The 17,361-nt window shown below is 56.3% G+C and overlaps 2 protein-coding genes across 2 annotated transcripts; both read right to left on the bottom strand.

Moving 5' to 3' along the window:
• Positions 1 to 2,882: 2,882 nt before the first annotated feature.
• LOC121113429 lies at positions 2,883 to 6,544 on the bottom strand. Its single transcript, XM_040705252.1, has 4 exons — positions 6,490 to 6,544; positions 3,846 to 6,421; positions 3,374 to 3,577; positions 2,883 to 3,314 (listed from the first exon to the last, which is right to left on the bottom strand). The coding sequence occupies exons 1-4, from the start codon at positions 6,542 to 6,544 to the stop codon at positions 2,883 to 2,885; spliced, it is 3,267 nt and encodes a 1,088-aa protein (XP_040561186.1).
• Positions 6,545 to 13,204: 6,660 nt separating this feature from the next.
• Positions 13,205 to 16,914, bottom strand: LOC121111438. Its single transcript, XM_040705251.1, has 4 exons — positions 16,751 to 16,914; positions 14,216 to 16,574; positions 13,877 to 13,946; positions 13,205 to 13,683 (listed from the first exon to the last, which is right to left on the bottom strand). The coding sequence occupies exons 1-4, from the start codon at positions 16,912 to 16,914 to the stop codon at positions 13,517 to 13,519; spliced, it is 2,760 nt and encodes a 919-aa protein (XP_040561185.1). The 3' UTR covers positions 13,205 to 13,516.
• Positions 16,915 to 17,361: the final 447 nt, after the last annotated feature.

Below are 17,361 nucleotides of genomic sequence, written 5' to 3'. Positions count from 1 at the left end.
CCAAAATAACCACTGGGGCATGAGGGGTCTTTTTACATGAATAAATATATTTATGCAAAATCGTATCTGTTGGTTCTGGTTCCAGTGCAAGCTTACATGAAATTCTTGAAGAAATTTTACAAGGCCATATTTCTCTGATCCAGTGTATAGGTCCTGTGTAAGTTCTTTAGAACAAATCTCCATGTATATATGAGTAGTTTGTAACTACTATGATGCAGCTGTTTACTAATTTAATCTACAGTCCTCTTCAAGACTTTAGATTCTTCTGAATGGATACCATTCTCTTTTGTAAACACTGTTTTAAAATATTAAATATTAAAACTTTCCTGCAATAACACTGTAGAAAGCATTTCCCATTTGTGATACTGTCCGAAGTCCACTACAGAAATTGAAAGTACTGTCTCCAGTCCACTTTGGATCCAGGCCTTAGTCTGTGGAGGGTTTTTTTTCTCTCACATTTCTTGAGGGTGCTATTTGACATTAGGCAAACTTGAATTTGACCAAAGCATCATAAAGTCTTTTCAGTAGCCAGTTTTTTCACAAGTAAAGATTGGTATAACAGAGTGCTTGCTAGACAAGAACTTTGAATGTTCTACAGAAGTGTCAAGTATTACTTTATTCCAGCATTAAGACAAACAAAAATTTGTGTGCATTATTTTTAATTGAATGGACTCATGCCAAATACGTGACCTTCATAAATTTGTTTTTCTAATGAAAACAAGTGAGCTCCAAATGCTACTGACAGCTTAAGCTAAGAAAATAAAACTAATTATGCTCAAATTAATTTTCCAAGAAAATGTATTCCAAGAAAAATTAAAAATGCAAAGGTCATGGGATTTTTTTGCATTTTTTTCCTTTTTCCTCACCCTAGTGAAACTCCATAATCAAAAAAGAAATAATTAAACAACAGTGGGAAAAGGGAAGCGTCAATCAATCTAAATGTTCCCTTGATAATTCTGAGGTATAGTGTGTTTATATAGATTTAAATTACTTTACTGCATATTACTAATGCAGTTCTTTATTATTTTTATTGCAATATAATTGTAATATCAGTGCCTGCATCTTAAAGGCAGAATTTCTTTCACAAATGCTGAGTTCATATGTTTTACAGTTCGAGATTTGTTTTTTAATTTACTTCACCTATGTCATGCAAAAAGGCTTTTTGAAATGTCTGTAATGTGTAAACTCATGGTGAAAACCTCTCTTAATATGTCTCATTATTAGTTTCCAATTTGCACCACAGCTTTTTAGTTTTAATATTAAGTATATTTTCCCCATTTATCATGTACATTAATATCTGAATGCTTTATTCCTGAAATCAGGAGTCAACTGACATTAAGGAACAAGCCATTTACATGACATGAAAGGAATTTTTCTGTTTTAATTCTTTTGCATGTCACATCCTTGGCTTAGATTTATGCTTCACAGTTATACAAACACTGTATATAAATAGTACTATGAACTGTAAGGTCAAAAGGACTAAGATATTTTAGTCTAGTCTAAGCCAGTTTGTTCAGAAAAGTTCTGCATCTTTAGTAGATACACAGGAAAATGTTATCAAACACTGCTCAATCTGGAAAGTTTAATTCAACAACACTGATTATTGTTTATGCTTTTCATTTTCAGAATTCTATATGACTAAATCAGAATGCAGTAGTGTCTTCCTCTCCGTTTTATTATGCAGTAGACAGACATTTATTCATTAGTGTGTGTAGTTTTTCGATTAAACTTACACATTCACAATCTAAATGCAAAGACCAACTGTGAAATATCACTTTGGTTAATTACCCTAAGTTTGTTCATTGTCTAGTGAGGCAAACAAAATGAAGCATTCTAAAACTGTTCTTATCAGAATGTTAAAATACCTTTTAAATTAAGATAGCATATGAGAATTTGCCTTTTGATCTTTGAAACTGCTCACTACTTACAAAGAAAAGGAAGCTATAACTGGAAAAACAGCTTATTTCTATATCAAGCAGTTTAGATCCTCAAAAACGCACCAAGTACAGCTTTTTAATTAAGTTTGCTAAACAAATACCTAATCTTTCTGTGTGAGTATTTATTTTGCAGTAAGCAGCCCTTTTTGCCCTTGTTAAACATTGATTCATATCAGAGGCATTGCAAACAGGGCATTTTAGGAATATCATTAAGTCTGATTATTAAGACTGGGAGCAACACACAGAGCCACAGCAATTGTTGTAGCTGTTCCGAGGCTTCTTTGGAGAATCATGGTGGCTGCTCTGGGTGATAGCTTGCATCTGGCTGGCCGGAAGAGACTACACTTTTTATCCACTGATGGTACTGGTAGGTCTCAAACCCCCATTCAGCAATCAGCTGGTGAAGAGATAGACAACAAAGCAGATAAGGGCAGTAAGGAAGGACAGTGTACAGCCTTCAGCAGTGCTTGCAGCCACAGGGGAAGCTGAAGGCGCGGTCTTCACCTCGCCAGATGAGGAACCAGAAATGCTTGGTGGCACACTGGCTGCCTCAGCAGCTTCTTCCTCACAGTTGTCTTCCCATTCTTCATCCACACCCTCCACTGTATCAGGGCAAAACCAGGAAGGCGTGGGCATCTCTCAGCCATCACTGCAGTGTCCCTGGCATCCAGCATGCTGTGATCAGTGCTGGCATCACTGGCAGCGTTGTCGGTGGTCTCTCCCTGTGCATATTTAATTCTAACATTCTTGCTCGCGGCAAGGCGTGGCTCGCAGGGCACCGCTGGGTCCCCTCTTCCCGCTTCCCCCGGGCATCTCCATGGCCGCCACCGGACCTTTCCCAGCGACGCCATCGCTGTCGCTGACGGGCTCGCCCCCGGCTGCGCTGCGGCCGTTGAACCGGCTGGAAACGGCCGCGTCCGGCACGGAGCGGCCCCCGCCCTCGTCTCAGTGCCCGGCCTGGCCAAGTACACCCGGCCCAAGCGCCGGTCCGCACCTCAGTCCTGTCTTGGTGTTGCAGCTCTCCAGGACCCGTGTAGAGCTCGGATGTGCCGCGCTCTGTGGAGGAGCCCGCGCCGGAGCAGGCGGGCGTGGCCTGAAGGACTGAGGCTGCAGTCTGTGGAGAGCCGCCTCAGGAGCGGAGTGCGGGACACAGCTGAGCCCCGTCGCAGGGCCTGAAGTAGCTGCAGGACCTGCCTCAGGAGCTACAGGATCAGTCTTCCGTCTCTGGGAGCTGCCTGGTGTTTGCAGCCTCATGCCTCTCCTCTCGCTGTCCCCTGATGCAGCTGCAGGTGAAAACCCTGCGCAGAGCCCGAAGCGCCATCCTGACGACAGCTGGCATCCGGCGGCGAGCCGCCGCGTGTGGTGCGGCAGCGGTACCTGTGGGGGACAGAGAGCTGTAGGCAAGGGGCAGAGGCAAGGCCCCGCCTGCCACCCACCACCGTGGAATTTCCCTGGGAGGACTGGGCTGGACGTGGCAGGGCATGGAACGCTGCCAGCCTCCGTGCCACTTGGTGGGCCATCTGAGCTCGGCAGGGCCCTCCCTGGGATGGCTTTCTGCCTGAGGACGCACCTGGGCCTTCCTCCGGTGCATCTCTGAAGCACACGGAGCTCTGTGCACCTTCTCCAGTCTCTGCAGAAACCTGTGTGGAGAGAACAAAAGCACGCTCGCGTATGCCACTGCCTGGCGATGGATGGTGTGGGTGCCAGGGTCCCAGGGACGGGATTCCCTTCCCAGGCCCCTTTGCTTGAAGGCAAGGCAGGGGTAACAGAAGGGTTCTCCACCCTCATGCATGGAGCTGGCTGGAAAGGAGACAGCACCAGCCATCTCCCCACAGCGCACACTCCAGGCACCGCTCCTGCCTCTGCCTCGATTTCACGCGTGGTACCAGCCACGTGTGCCTTGCTCACCTCGTGCTGAGGGCCCACATCTGCTCCCTCACACGCTGACACATGCTCCTCAGGCCTGGGATCTGCAGCCACAGATGACGCTGAAGACGTGGACTCCACCTCAGCAGATGAATCATCAGATGTGCTGGGTGTGACGCTGACTGCCTCTGATGCAGCATCTTCCTCAGAGTCACACTCCCAGTCATCCTCCACAGCCTCCAGCGGTGAAGGGCAAAGACAGGAGGGCGGGTGCGTGCCCTTATCTGTCACTGCAGCGTCTCTGGCATCCTGCATGCCCTCAGCAGTGCTGACAGCACTGTCGCTGTCATCGCTGGACTCCTCCTGCACAACTGACAGTCTAGGAGACCACACTCGGGAGTCACCAGAGTCAGGAAACCGGACAGCAGCCCGTGATGTCTTGGGCCGGATGCCCGGCATGCCCTGAGCAGTGCCAGCAGTATTGAAAGCATCGCCTCTTGCCTGGAGCCTTTGCTGCCTGGGGCTTCTCACGTTCCTTGGCCAGGAAATATCCCAGTGTGACAACATCCGCTCGTTTCTGTCCTGCTCACGAATTCTCCGCAGTGCTGGGATCATAGGAGAGCACCCATAGGTCTCCCTGTTGATCTCTCTGGGATCTTGGAGTCTCCGTGCTTCTCCCAGACCTTGTCCGGAGGACTCAGGCATGGCCACAGCCGGCTCTTCTCTTGCTCCTCCCTCAGACACTGACAAGGGGAGTGATGCTCCATCAGCCTCCTCTGCAGAGCTTGCAGCCTCAGGAGAATCTGAGCTTTCTGCATCTTCCAGCACTGATGCGGGCAGAGGCTCAAGGTGTCCTGCAGGCCCGGGACCAGCATCCAGAAGAGACGGTGAACACACAGCGTGTGCCTCATCAGATGGGGAAAGAGATGCAGCCTGCAGGGTGCCAGATGACTGTCCTGCCATTTCTATCCCAGCAGTCTCTTCCAGCTCTAGCTGTGAATCCTGGGCTGTGACATCCCTGGCTGGGGAATCATCAGAAGCAGAAAACTGGCCCTCAGCCCTCGATGTCACACTGCAGGCTCTCAGTGTGCCCAGAGCACTGTCAGCTGCATTGGCACCGTCTTCTGCTGCTTGGGGCCTTAGCAGCTGGGGCACACTCATGCTGTTTGGCCAGGATGTGTTCCAGCTGGAGCGCATCTGGTCCTTCCTCGCCTCATCCCGGATTCTCCGGATTGCTGGGTGAACTGGAGGATATCCATACACCTCCCCGTACGCCTCTCCGGGATCTTGCAATCTCTGTGCTTCTCCCAGAGATTGGTTGGAGAATTCAGGCGTGGTGGTAGCTGTTTCTTCTCCCTCCCATGGTCTCCAGAAACGTGGCGCCGCATTGGTCTCCTCTGGAAAGTATTCAGCCTTGGAAGAAGTTGAGCTTTCCCCATCTTCAGGACCTGTTACGGGCAAAGGCTGAAGGTGTCCTCCAGGCCCAGGGTCTGCAGCCAGAAGAGAAGCTGAACACGTGGGGTCTTCCTCATCTGATGAGGCAAGAGACGCGCTCCACAGTTGCCCGGATGACCATCCTGTGGATTCCTTCTCAGCAGCCTCTTCCAACACTTGCAGCTCCGTCTGCACTCCAACATCCCTGGTTCGGGAACCACCAGGGGCAGGAACCTGACCCTCAGCCCTCGATGTCGCGGAGCATACGCCCGGTTTTCCCTGAGCAGTGTTGGCAGCACTGGCACCGTCGTCTGCTGCTTGGGGCACGAGAAGCCTGGGCACGCTCACAGACTTTGCCGAGCACGTGTCGCAACTGCACGGCATCTCTGGTGGTTGCTGAGGTCTTGGGGCAAGTACTGGGAGTCTGCTGCCTCTAATGCCCATGGCACGTGCGCTGCCTCTTGCAGAAGGTGTGCAAGAGGCTGCTGCTTGCAGAGCAGGCAGCTTACGGGCATTAGAAGATGCTGCCGCACGCCAGGGTGCAGCTGCCGGCATCCGTGCCTGCCTTAAGCGAGGCAGCAGGGGTGGCTGAGGCTGTCTCCTTTGCCCACTGGCACTGCCGCAGGTCACCGACAGCGTGAACTCCCACCCGCCCGCCTGCAAGAGAAGCCGAGGAGAAACACCGAGTGAGCGCGGTCGTTCCCGCTCACGCTCCACGGAGCACCGAGGGCAGCGCTCAGCCCGCGGGCGGCTGCCGCCCCGCCCCCCACAGCCGAACCGGCAGAGGGCGGTCCCCACGCGACGCGACGTTCGGCCCCGTCCCCCTCGGGCTCCGTACCTGTGCGCTGCGGCTCCCGGAGGTCCGCGAGCTCTCCGGGCCGGGCAGCGGCGGCAGACGGACGCCGTGGAGGGACGAGCCCGGGCTGCGGCTGCCCGGCGGCACCGCTCGCGGCGTCGTGCGGCCCACCTGTGGGAAGAAGGAGGCGTGGGATGGAGGTGGCGAAGTCGCCACCGGCGTCCCCCGCGGCAGCGACTTCGGAGGCCGCCGGCGGCCCGGCCGAGCCCGGACCGGCTGCTCTCCGCCTGTGGCAGCGGAGCGGCCGGGCCCGCCCGGGCCTCGTTCGTCGCGGCAGTCAGCCGCGCGCCAGGGCGTCCCCCGGCCAGAGGCGCCCAGGGCGCACCGCCTCACCCCGCTGCCGCGCCCTCCCTCCGCCTCCCTCCCCGGCCCGCACCTGCCGGCGGTCCTGCACGCGTGGCAGCCCTGTGTCGGGCTGGGAGTCGTCCTTCTTCTCCCGCTCCTCGCTCATCTCCGCGTCCTCGCACAGACAGGCACAGACGCGAGCACCCAGGGGAGCTGCTGCCTCCTCACGGAGCCGCTCTCCTGAGAGTGAGCGGCACTCTCCCGAGGGGACCCTGGCCCCTCAACGCAGCCCCGCGTCACAGTGGCCTTTGGGCACGATGCCGGCCCGCGTCACAAAGCCCCGGCGGCTGCCACAGCCCCCCGTGGCAGCCCTCCTACGCGTGCCTGGGCAGCCGTCTGCCTGGGGCCCAGCGTCGTCCTGATGACGCCGGGCCACCAGCGGCGAGTCGCAGCGTGCGGGGGACAGAGGGCTGTAGGCAAGGGGCAGAGGCAAGGCCCTGCCTGCCACCCACCACCACGGAACTTCCCTGGGAGGACTGGGCTGGACATGGCAGAGCACGGAACGCCGCCAGCCTCCGTGCCACTCGGTGGGCCGGCCAGGCTCGGCAGGCCCCTCCCTGGGATGAGTCTCCACTTAGTGACACAGCGGGGCCATCCTCTGGCGCACCTCTGAAGCAGCCGGAGCTCTGTGCATCTCCTCTGCCCTCTGCAGAAACCTGTGTGGGGACAGCAAAACCACAGCCCTGTAGGCTCCTGGCCAGCAGCACTCCAGGTGCCAGGGTCCCCGGGAAGAGGGATACCTCCCTCCTGGCATGTCAAACGTGCCCCTCACATGAAGGCAAGCCAGGTGTTATGGAGGGGATGCCCACCCTTGTGCATGGAGCTGGCTGGGAAGGAGACAGCACCCCCACATCTCCCCACAGTGCAAGCTCCAGCACAGCTCCTGCCTGGGCCTTCATTTCACACCTGGTGAAATGGACTGTCCTGTCCTGGACATGCAAGGTTCCCTGAGGTCTTGGGGCAATCCACATGGACTTTCCTCACCTTGTGCTTGTGATTGCCTGCAGTTTCTGCTCCTTTGCATGCAGGTGAATGTCCCTTGGGTCCGGGTTCTGCAGCCACAGGGGAAGCTGAAGGCGCGGTCTTCACCTCGCCAGATGAGGAACCAGAAATGCTTGGTGGCACACTGGCTGCCTCAGCAGCTTCTTCCTCACAGTTGTCTTCCCATTCTTCATCCACACCCTCCACTGTATCAGGGCAAAACCAGGAAGGCGTGGGCATCTCTCAGCCATCACTGCAGTGTCCCTGGCATCCAGCATGCTGTGATCAGTGCTGGCATCACTGGCAGCGTTGTCGGTGGTCTCTCCCTGTGCATATTTAATTCTAACATTCTTGCTCGCGGCAAGGCGTGGCTCGCAGGGCACCGCTGGGTCCCCTCTTCCCGCTTCCCCCGGGCATCTCCATGGCCGCCACCGGACCTTTCCCAGCGACGCCATCGCTGTCGCTGACGGGCTCGCCCCCGGCTGCGCTGCGGCCGTTGAACCGGCTGGAAACGGCCGCGTCCGGCACGGAGCGGCCCCCGCCCTCGTCTCAGTGCCCGGCCTGGCCAAGTACACCCGGCCCAAGCGCCGGTCCGCACCTCAGTCCTGTCTTGGTGTTGCAGCTCTCCAGGACCCGTGTAGAGCTCGGATGTGCCGCGCTCTGTGGAGGAGCCCGCGCCGGAGCAGGCGGGCGTGGCCTGAAGGACTGAGGCTGCAGTCTGTGGAGAGCCGCCTCAGGAGCGGAGTGCGGGACACAGCTGAGCCCCGTCGCAGGGCCTGAAGTAGCTGCAGGACCTGCCTCAGGAGCTGCAGTAACTGCAGGGCCTGCCACAGAATAGTGGTGGGAAGGTTCAACCTCTACGTCCATATCACCAGCATCTGCCCCTGATGCGGGACAACAGAACAGAAATGGAGGCTTTCCTTTCGTAGCAGACCTCGTGCTACTGAGATTCTGATCTGCTAACAATCCACAAAGAGAATCAAATGTTTACAAGCCTCAAGTGGATCAGCTTTACAGTGGAGGCTCATGCCTAGGGAGCGTTTTTAGAGGGTCCAAATCACAGTAAAAAAACCAAAGGAAAGTAGGAATGTGAAGGAGAGCGAAGCAGCCCTCCCAGCCCCGCTCTCCCCCACCCCCCAGCAGCGCGGCAGCTCTGATGTGGGTGGGCAGAGTGAGGAGTGCGGGCACCCCTCCATGCATACAAAGGCGGGCCGCAGGGGGCGCAGCCAACAGGACACACAGCCGTTAGTGCTGGCAGTTGGTGCTGGCAGTGCTGGCAGTGCGGGCAGTTGGTGCTGGCAGTGCTGGCAGTGCAGGCAGGTTCCCCGGCGGGGGTTTAGGTTGGATATCTGGAAATACTGTTTGCAGAATGGGTTGTTAACCCCTGAAGAGGCTCCCCAGGGAAGTGGTTGAGTCACCATGCCTGAATGTGTTTCAAATCCATTAGGATGCGGTGCTCAGGGACGTGATTTAGTGGAGGGTTGTTAGAGTTAGGGTAGTATGGTTATAGGTCGTGGCTGGACTTGATGATCCTGAAGGTCTTTTCCAACCTGAGCATTTATATGATTTTACTGATTCTACGGCAAATCAGATGCCTCAGCTCAACATAACATCAGCGGGAACTGGTTTGGGCTACCCCCTCCTGAAAAGATTGGAAATGTACAGCGAGAATGACTTCGTCCTTCATCTGATGACCACCAGAGGTGTTATTTCTGCCCACGTCCTTGGGCTGCAATTAATATTTATACGCTATGCCTTTAAATACGTTGTCGCTGCTTCTCTCGGTGTGCATGTTTGGTGGGAACCTTCTGCCATGCACCCAGCGCTGTAATAAAGGGAATACCTGCTTGTCATAGCTCACTGACGAGTCGAGTTCCTTTGTTGGTTTTCTCAGCTTCAGTTGGCGAGCCAGGCAGGAGACTCTCGGCTCAACTGTGGGAGCCTCTGAGAGGAGGAGTCCCTGGGCCCACCGGCAGCTTGTCCGGGAGGGACTCCAACTCTCAGGTGGATCACCATGGGAGCACACAAGAGCCTCTGGGTACAGGTATTCCCCGCCCTTTCTCTGCTTCTATTCCGTTCTGCTCTTTGGTGAAGTGGTGAAGGCCTCTGGGGAAAGCACTGGTGCGTCGGCTGGGGCAACGCAGAGTGTGCGGCAGTGAAACTTTGTATCGGCCCGGGAGGCATCGGATGGGTAATTGATTTCAGCATGGGAGAGAAACCGTGAGTCTGCCGGAAAGTTGACGGGGGTAAGGCCCTGGCATAGTGGTGGTGCTGGGGAAGACATTTACAGGAGGGATAAAGCAAGTCACTTGTAACACTGTACTGCCAGGCGGGGCAGTAAATGTCTGGGCCGTGTTTCTTTTTCTTGCTTATAGGAACTGTATTAGTGGTTGTCACCGTCTGTCTTTGTAATTGTTAAAGGTTCGTGTTGCAAAACTGTTACTTGTGGAATTCCATTCCCTGTTTAAAATATTCTTGTCTGGCTGGGGGACGTTGGTTAAGACTCTTGCCCAGGGAACTTGGTGTTCCCGTGCCCCGGGGAAGGAGGTGGACTCGACTACCCAGCAAAACGCAAAGGATTTTCACCCAACACTTAAGACTGGCCAGGGTAACCAGTTGTTATGGATGAGGAGTGCCTAAAGAACTTCCAAAAAGGACCACTCTGGGTTGTGTTTTGGCTCCCTGAAGAAACGTCACCGATGAGCCAGGGGGAACAGTGGATAAGAAACCGGGAACATAAGTGAACGTAAATGAAGTTACAGGACCAGTTTTTGTAACTGAGTATTCTAATTGTGCGAGTGAGCACTGAGTGTCCGTGGAAGCTGAAGAACTGTACTGTTTGATTTGTGGGTTTTGAAGGGAGTGGGACAAAATGTTTGGACGGTATATGGAAGTAATTGTTGATGGTACGTGGAAGTGCAGTGGAGAGCACGAATAGTGGGACTGTGGAAAAAACGGCAGCAGGGTTAAGGAAAAACAGCGAGTTTGAGATATGAGAGCTTGTGATCTGCACCGGGTGCCGGCACGAGAGCACATGCCCTGCACCGCACCCCCCACCGCCTCCACCGCCGCGGCTGTAAGCAGAACTCTGGGAGTGAGAGAGAGAGCTGGGGCCGGAGACTCCTGCTGTCAACAGCGCGTTACTTGTGAACGGGGCGGGGAGGGGACGGGACGGGACGGGACGGGACGGGACGGGACGGGACGGGACGGGACGTTAGAAGCCTCCATCTGCAGAGACATAGGAAACCCGACATCGCAGTGTTGGCACTGGAAGCCTCCGGAGGGAAGGAGGCAAAACTGAAATAAAACGCTGTTAGTTTCTGCAACGCTTGGAAAGTGAGAAAGGTTTGAGAAAGACACGGGCTGAGGAAGGCAAAGATGAGCAAGGCGTAACAGGGATGTCAGGAACAAGGAGGGAGGTGAGGGATCTGGGAAAACTGATTGAGGAACAGAGGTAGCAAGGAAACTGGGAAGAGCAACAGCAGCTGCTACTGTTGCTGCGCCAGAGCAGGGCCCTAGGACCCAGAGATCCCCTCGGGAAGAGGCGGGGGGCGGGGGGGGCTGGAACGGCCCAGGGAGGGTTCCACCCCCATTGGGCAGAAAGCAGCGTGCAGATATCAGGGAAGCAGGGCATTGGTGGAGAAGCTGTCCCAAGCTAAGGGGGAGGGAAACGCCTCTGATCACAAAAGCTGAGTGATGGGAACCTGGGATACCCTAGCAGAGCCACTGGTTAAATTGCAGCTAGGCGAACAGGGTAAAGAGGTTAATTTGCTGGTGGTTAAATTGCAGCTAGGCGAACAAGGTAAAGAGGTTAATTTTCTGGTGGATACAGGGACCTCTCACTCTGTGCCACATCAAGAATGATTACCCATAGATGCTGATTTTGTAACAGCAGTAGGAGCTACTGGCCAACCAGAAAAAGCTTACTTTCTGAGAGCAATTAAGTACAGCCTGAGCAAACAAATAGGCATACATACATTCTCGTGCACGTCAGGTTCTCCAAGACCGTTACTCGGGCAAGACTTATTAGAACAACTGGATGTAGAGATCAAATTCAGCGAAGAAAAATAATTGGAGCTAAGTGTCAGGCAAGACCAACTGACTGAAAGTTTTAAGTCTGGCATTAACAAAAACTGGGAAAAGCAATGTTGTACCCCCAGAAGTTACGGAAATCCTAAATCAGGTATACCCAGGAGCGCGGGCATCAGGGATGCCCGGCAGAGCCCTAAAGGCGGGCTGTTAGAAGTGAAGTTACAGGCAGGACGCCAGCCCAGTCAGGGTAGAGCAGTGGCCTTTTGAGGATAGAAGACTGTAGGAGGACGGGAGAAAAAATGGGTAACTTTCTGAAGTTCGGATTAGTAATTGAACGTGAATCCAAATACCACAGCCCCGTCTTGGCGGTGAAAATCGGATGGCAAAAGCTATTGTTTGGCACAAGATTTGAGGGCAATCAATAGAATCGCTGAAGATACACACCTAGTGGTGGCAAATCCGTACACTTTATTAACTCAATTAAGGAATGAGTAGGTGGGGTTTACCTTCTGGATCTGAAGGACGCCTTTTCTGCCTCGTTTTGCCACAGAAAGTCTGAAGTCATTTGCCTTTGAATAGGAAAACCCCAGTATGGGGAGAAAAGACTTAGTTAACCTGGACAGTGTTATCCACGGTTGTAAGAACAGCCCAATGATTTTTGAGAACCGGTCAGCTTGTGAGCTCGGGGCTGGGATTCCTCCATCCCGAGGAGGAACTTTACTGCCGTACGTGGATGCCACAGTAACAAAAGAGGCCTGTGTACAGTGGACTGTGAGTTTGCTGAATTTCTTGGTTTAAATGGCTGTCAAGTTTCTCAACAGAGAGCCCAAGTGATCCAAGAGAAGGAAGAAAGCAATTTGCCGAACGCCCAGAGCACCGACACGGGGCTACCTCCGAGCCGGCAGCGAGTGAGTGAGTGAGTGACTGCTTGGAGACTGTCCGTGCCAGTCGGCCAGAGCTACAGGAGGCACCACTGGACAGCGCTAAGGACTCCTGAATTCATCAACAGAAGCAGTTTTGCGAGACAAGGAAACTGTAAGGCAGGATATGCAGTAACTGCTACTGACAAGGTAGTCGAAGCACAACCTTTACCAGTGCACGCCCACGCTCTCTGCACTTGCTGGCACCACCAACACAGGGATCCAACTGCCCTCTGCTCTCATCCCAGTAGCTGCACTCAGACACCAAACATGCGTGAGCACACGGATCAGACAGCACTCAGCCAGGACAGAATAAAGATGACATTTGATCAGAATTCAACATCTACAAGATCGAGTATGTCATCTCTGCGAGCTGCCTGTCCTGGACATGCAAGGTTCCCTGAGGTCTTGGGGCAATCACCTGGATGCCAACACTGCCCCTTCAGCAACAGCTGTCCCAAATGTTTCAGAATTGACCGCTGCCCTACAGGAACAGGCTCCCCCCTTTCTGCCTGCTGTTGGTGTCTAAGACAGGCTTTTACGGTCCCCTTGAGGAAGGCAGAGGACAAGCAGTTTGCATTTCCTTTGCTGGGAGTGCAGTACAGATTCACCTGATTACCCCAGGGGTACAAACACTCACCCACTCTGGTGCACAGAGTGTAGGCACAGAGGCTGGAGAAGGTTGCCTTGCAACACAGTGTCCGGGTTTGTCTGTATACCGATGACATCCTCGTATGGGAGAATGATCATGTCAACGTAGGGAATACCCAAGCCTACGCAGTGTGACACCTGAGGAGCCCCAGCCCAGCCGGGACACTCCTGCTCTCCTCTAGGTCGTGCTCTCACCCCTACAGACACACCGGCACTCTCCCACCACGGCTGCCCCTTTCAGAGACCCTCACCCCTTCATCGCAGGCCACCTCACACACACACCAGCTCAGCCAGATCACACTTTGCAAGCAAGAAATCACTCTGCCTTGCACGCCAATGCTCTCTGCGCTTGCTGGCATCACCGACACAGGGATCCATTGCCCTGTGCTCTGACCCCGGGAGCTGCACTCACAGACCAAACGTGCACGGAGCAGGCAGCACTCAGCCAGGATAGAATAAAGATAACATTTAATCAGAATTCTACATCTACAGGATCAGTCTTCCGTCTCTGGGAGCTGCCTGGTGTTTGCAGCCTCATGCCTCTCCTCTCGCTGTCCCCTGATGCAGCTGCAGGTGAAAACCCTGCGCAGAGCCCGAAGCGCCATCCTGACGACAGCTGGCATCCGGCGGCGAGCCGCCGCGTGTGGTGCGGCAGCGGTACCTGTGGGGGACAGAGAGCTGTAGGCAAGGGGCAGAGGCAAGGCCCCGCCTGCCACCCACCACCGTGGAATTTCCCTGGGAGGACTGGGCTGGACGTGGCAGGGCATGGAACGCTGCCAGCCTCCGTGCCACTTGGTGGGCCATCTGAGCTCGGCAGGGCCCTCCCTGGGATGGCTTTCTGCCTGAGGACGCACCTGGGCCTTCCTCCGGTGCGTCTCTGAAGCACACGGAGCTCTGTGCACCTTCTCCAGTCTCTGCAGAAACCTGTGTGGAGAGAACAAAAGCACGCTCGCCGTATGCCACTGCCTGGCGATGGATGGTGTGGGTGCCAGGGTCCCAGGGACGGGATTCCCTTCCCAGGCCCCTTTGCTTGAAGGCAAGGCAGGGGTAACAGAAGGGTTCTCCACCCTCATGCATGGAGCTGGCTGGAAAGGAGACAGCACCAGCCATCTCCCCACAGCGCACACTCCAGGCACCGCTCCTGCCTCTGCCTCGATTTCACGCGTGGTACCAGCCACGTGTGCCTTGCTCACCTCGTGCTGAGGGCCCACATCTGCTCCCTCACACGCTGACACATGCTCCTCAGGCCTGGGATCTGCAGCCACAGATGACGCTGAAGACGTGGACTCCACCTCAGCAGATGAATCATCAGATGTGCTGGGTGTGACGCTGACTGCCTCTGATGCAGCATCTTCCTCAGAGTCACACTCCCAGTCATCCTCCACAGCCTCCAGCGGTGAAGGGCAAAGACAGGAGGGCGGGTGCGTGCCCTTATCTGTCACTGCAGCGTCTCTGGCATCCTGCATGCCCTCAGCAGTGCTGACAGCACTGTCGCTGTCATCGCTGGACTCCTCCTGCACAACTGACAGTCTAGGAGACCACACTCGGGAGTCACCAGAGTCAGGAAACCGGACAGCAGCCCGTGATGTCTTGGGCCGGATGCCCGGCATGCCCTGAGCAGTGCCAGCAGTATTGAAAGCATCGCCTCTTGCCTGGAGCCTTTGCTGCCTGGGGCTTCTCACGTTCCTTGGCCAGGAAATATCCCAGTGTGACAACATCCGCTCGTTTCTGTCCTGCTCACGAATTCTCCGCAGTGCTGGGATCATAGGAGAGCACCCATAGGTCTCCCTGTTGATCTCTCTGGGATCTTGGAGTCTCCGTGCTTCTCCCAGACCTTGTCCGGAGGACTCAGGCATGGCCACAGCCGGCTCTTCTCTTGCTCCTCCCTCAGACACTGACAAGGGGAGTGATGCTCCATCAGCCTCCTCTGCAGAGCTTGCAGCCTCAGGAGAATCTGAGCTTTCTGCATCTTCCAGCACTGATGCGGGCAGAGGCTCAAGGTGTCCTGCAGGCCCGGGACCAGCATCCAGAAGAGACGGTGAACACACAGCGTGTGCCTCATCAGATGGGGAAAGAGATGCAGCCTGCAGGGTGCCAGATGACTGTCCTGCCATTTCTATCCCAGCAGTCTCTTCCAGCTCTAGCTGTGAATCCTGGGCTGTGACATCCCTGGCTGGGGAATCATCAGAAGCAGAAAACTGGCCCTCAGCCCTCGATGTCACACTGCAGGCTCTCAGTGTGCCCAGAGCACTGTCAGCTGCATTGGCACCGTCTTCTGCTGCTTGGGGCCTTAGCAGCTGGGGCACACTCATGCTGTTTGGCCAGGATGTGTTCCAGCTGGAGCGCATCTGGTCCTTCCTCGCCTCATCCCGGATTCTCCGGATTGCTGGGTGAACTGGAGGATATCCATACACCTCCCCGTACGCCTCTCCGGGATCTTGCAATCTCTGTGCTTCTCCCAGAGATTGGTTGGAGAATTCAGGCGTGGTGGTAGCTGTTTCTTCTCCCTCCCATGGTCTCCAGAAACGTGGCGCCGCATTGGTCTCCTCTGGAAAGTATTCAGCCTTGGAAGAAGTTGAGCTTTCCCCATCTTCAGGACCTGTTACGGGCAAAGGCTGAAGGTGTCCTCCAGGCCCAGGGTCTGCAGCCAGAAGAGAAGCTGAACACGTGGGGTCTTCCTCATCTGATGAGGCAAGAGACGCGCTCCACAGTTGCCCGGATGACCATCCTGTGGATTCCTTCTCAGCAGCCTCTTCCAACACTTGCAGCTCCGTCTGCACTCCAACATCCCTGGTTCGGGAACCACCAGGGGCAGGAACCTGACCCTCAGCCCTCGATGTCGCGGAGCATACGCCCGGTTTTCCCTGAGCAGTGTTGGCAGCACTGGCACCGTCGTCTGCTGCTTGGGGCACGAGAAGCCTGGGCACGCTCACAGACTTTGCCGAGCACGTGTCGCAACTGCACGGCATCTCTGGTGGTTGCTGAGGTCTTGGGGCAAGTACTGGGAGTCTGCTGCCTCTAATGCCCATGGCACGTGCGCTGCCTCTTGCAGAAGGTGTGCAAGAGGCTGCTGCTTGCAGAGCAGGCAGCTTACGGGCATTAGAAGATGCTGCCGCACGCCAGGGTGCAGCTGCCGGCATCCGTGCCTGCCTTAAGCGAGGCAGCAGGGGTGGCTGAGGCTGTCTCCTTTGCCCACTGGCACTGCCGCAGGTCACCGACAGCGTGAACTCCCACCCGCCCGCCTGCAAGAGAAGCCGAGGAGAAACACCGAGTGAGCGCGGTCCTTCCCGCTCACGCTCCACGGAGCACCGAGGGCAGCGCTCAGCCCGCGGGCGGCTGCCGCCCCGCCCCCCACAGCCGAACCGGCAGAGGGCGGTCCCCACGCGACGCGACGTTCGGCCCCGTCCCCCTCGGGCTCCGTACCTGTGCGCTGCGGCTCCCGGAGGTCCGCGAGCTCTCCGGGCCGGGCAGCGGCGGCAGACGGACGCCGTGGAGGGACGAGCCCGGGCTGCGGCTGCCCGGCGGCACCGCTCGCGGCGTCGTGCGGCCCACCTGTGGGAAGAAGGAGGCGTGGGATGGAGGTGGCGAAGTCGCCACCGGCGTCCCCCGCGGCAGCGACTTCGGAGGCCGCCGGCGGCCCGGCCGAGCCCGGACCGGCTGCTCTCCGCCTGTGGCAGCGGAGCGGCCGGGCCCGCCCGGGCCTCGTTCGTCGCGGCAGTCAGCCGCGCGCCAGGGCGTCCCCCGGCCAGAGGCGCCCAGGGCGCACCGCCTCACCCCGCTGCCGCGCCCTCCCTCCGCCTCCCTCCCCGGCCCGCACCTGCCGGCGGTCCTGCACGCGTGGCAGCCCTGTGTCGGGCTGGGAGTCGTCCTTCTTCTCCCGCTCCTCGCTCATCTCCGCGTCCTCGCACAGACAGGCACAGACGCGAGCACCCAGGGGAGCTGCTGCCTCCTCACGGAGCCGCTCTCCTGAGAGTGAGCGGCACTCTCCCGAGGGGACCCTGGCCCCTCAACGCAGCCCCGCGTCACAGTGGCCTTTGGGCACGATGCCGGCCCGCGTCACAAAGCCCCGGCGGCTGCCACAGCCCCCCGTGGCAGCCCTCCTACGCGTGCCTGGGCAGCCGTCTGCCTGGGGCCCAGCGTCGTCCTGATGACGCCGGGCCACCAGCGGCGAGTCGCAGCGTGCGGGGGACAGAGGGCTGTAGGCAAGGGGCAGAGGCAAGGCCCTGCCTGCCACCCACCACCACGGAACTTCCCTGGGAGGACTGGGCTGGACATGGCAGAGCACGGAACGCCGCCAGCCTCCGTGCCACTCGGTGGGCCGGCCAGGCTCGGCAGGCCC

This window comes from Gallus gallus, chromosome 8 (assembly GCF_016699485.2).
Source record: "Gallus gallus isolate bGalGal1 chromosome 8, bGalGal1.mat.broiler.GRCg7b, whole genome shotgun sequence".
Taxonomy (NCBI): domain Eukaryota; kingdom Metazoa; phylum Chordata; class Aves; order Galliformes; family Phasianidae; genus Gallus; species Gallus gallus.
The sequence above is the reverse complement of the archived record's forward strand: the minus strand, read 5'-3'. Positions and strand labels throughout refer to the sequence as shown.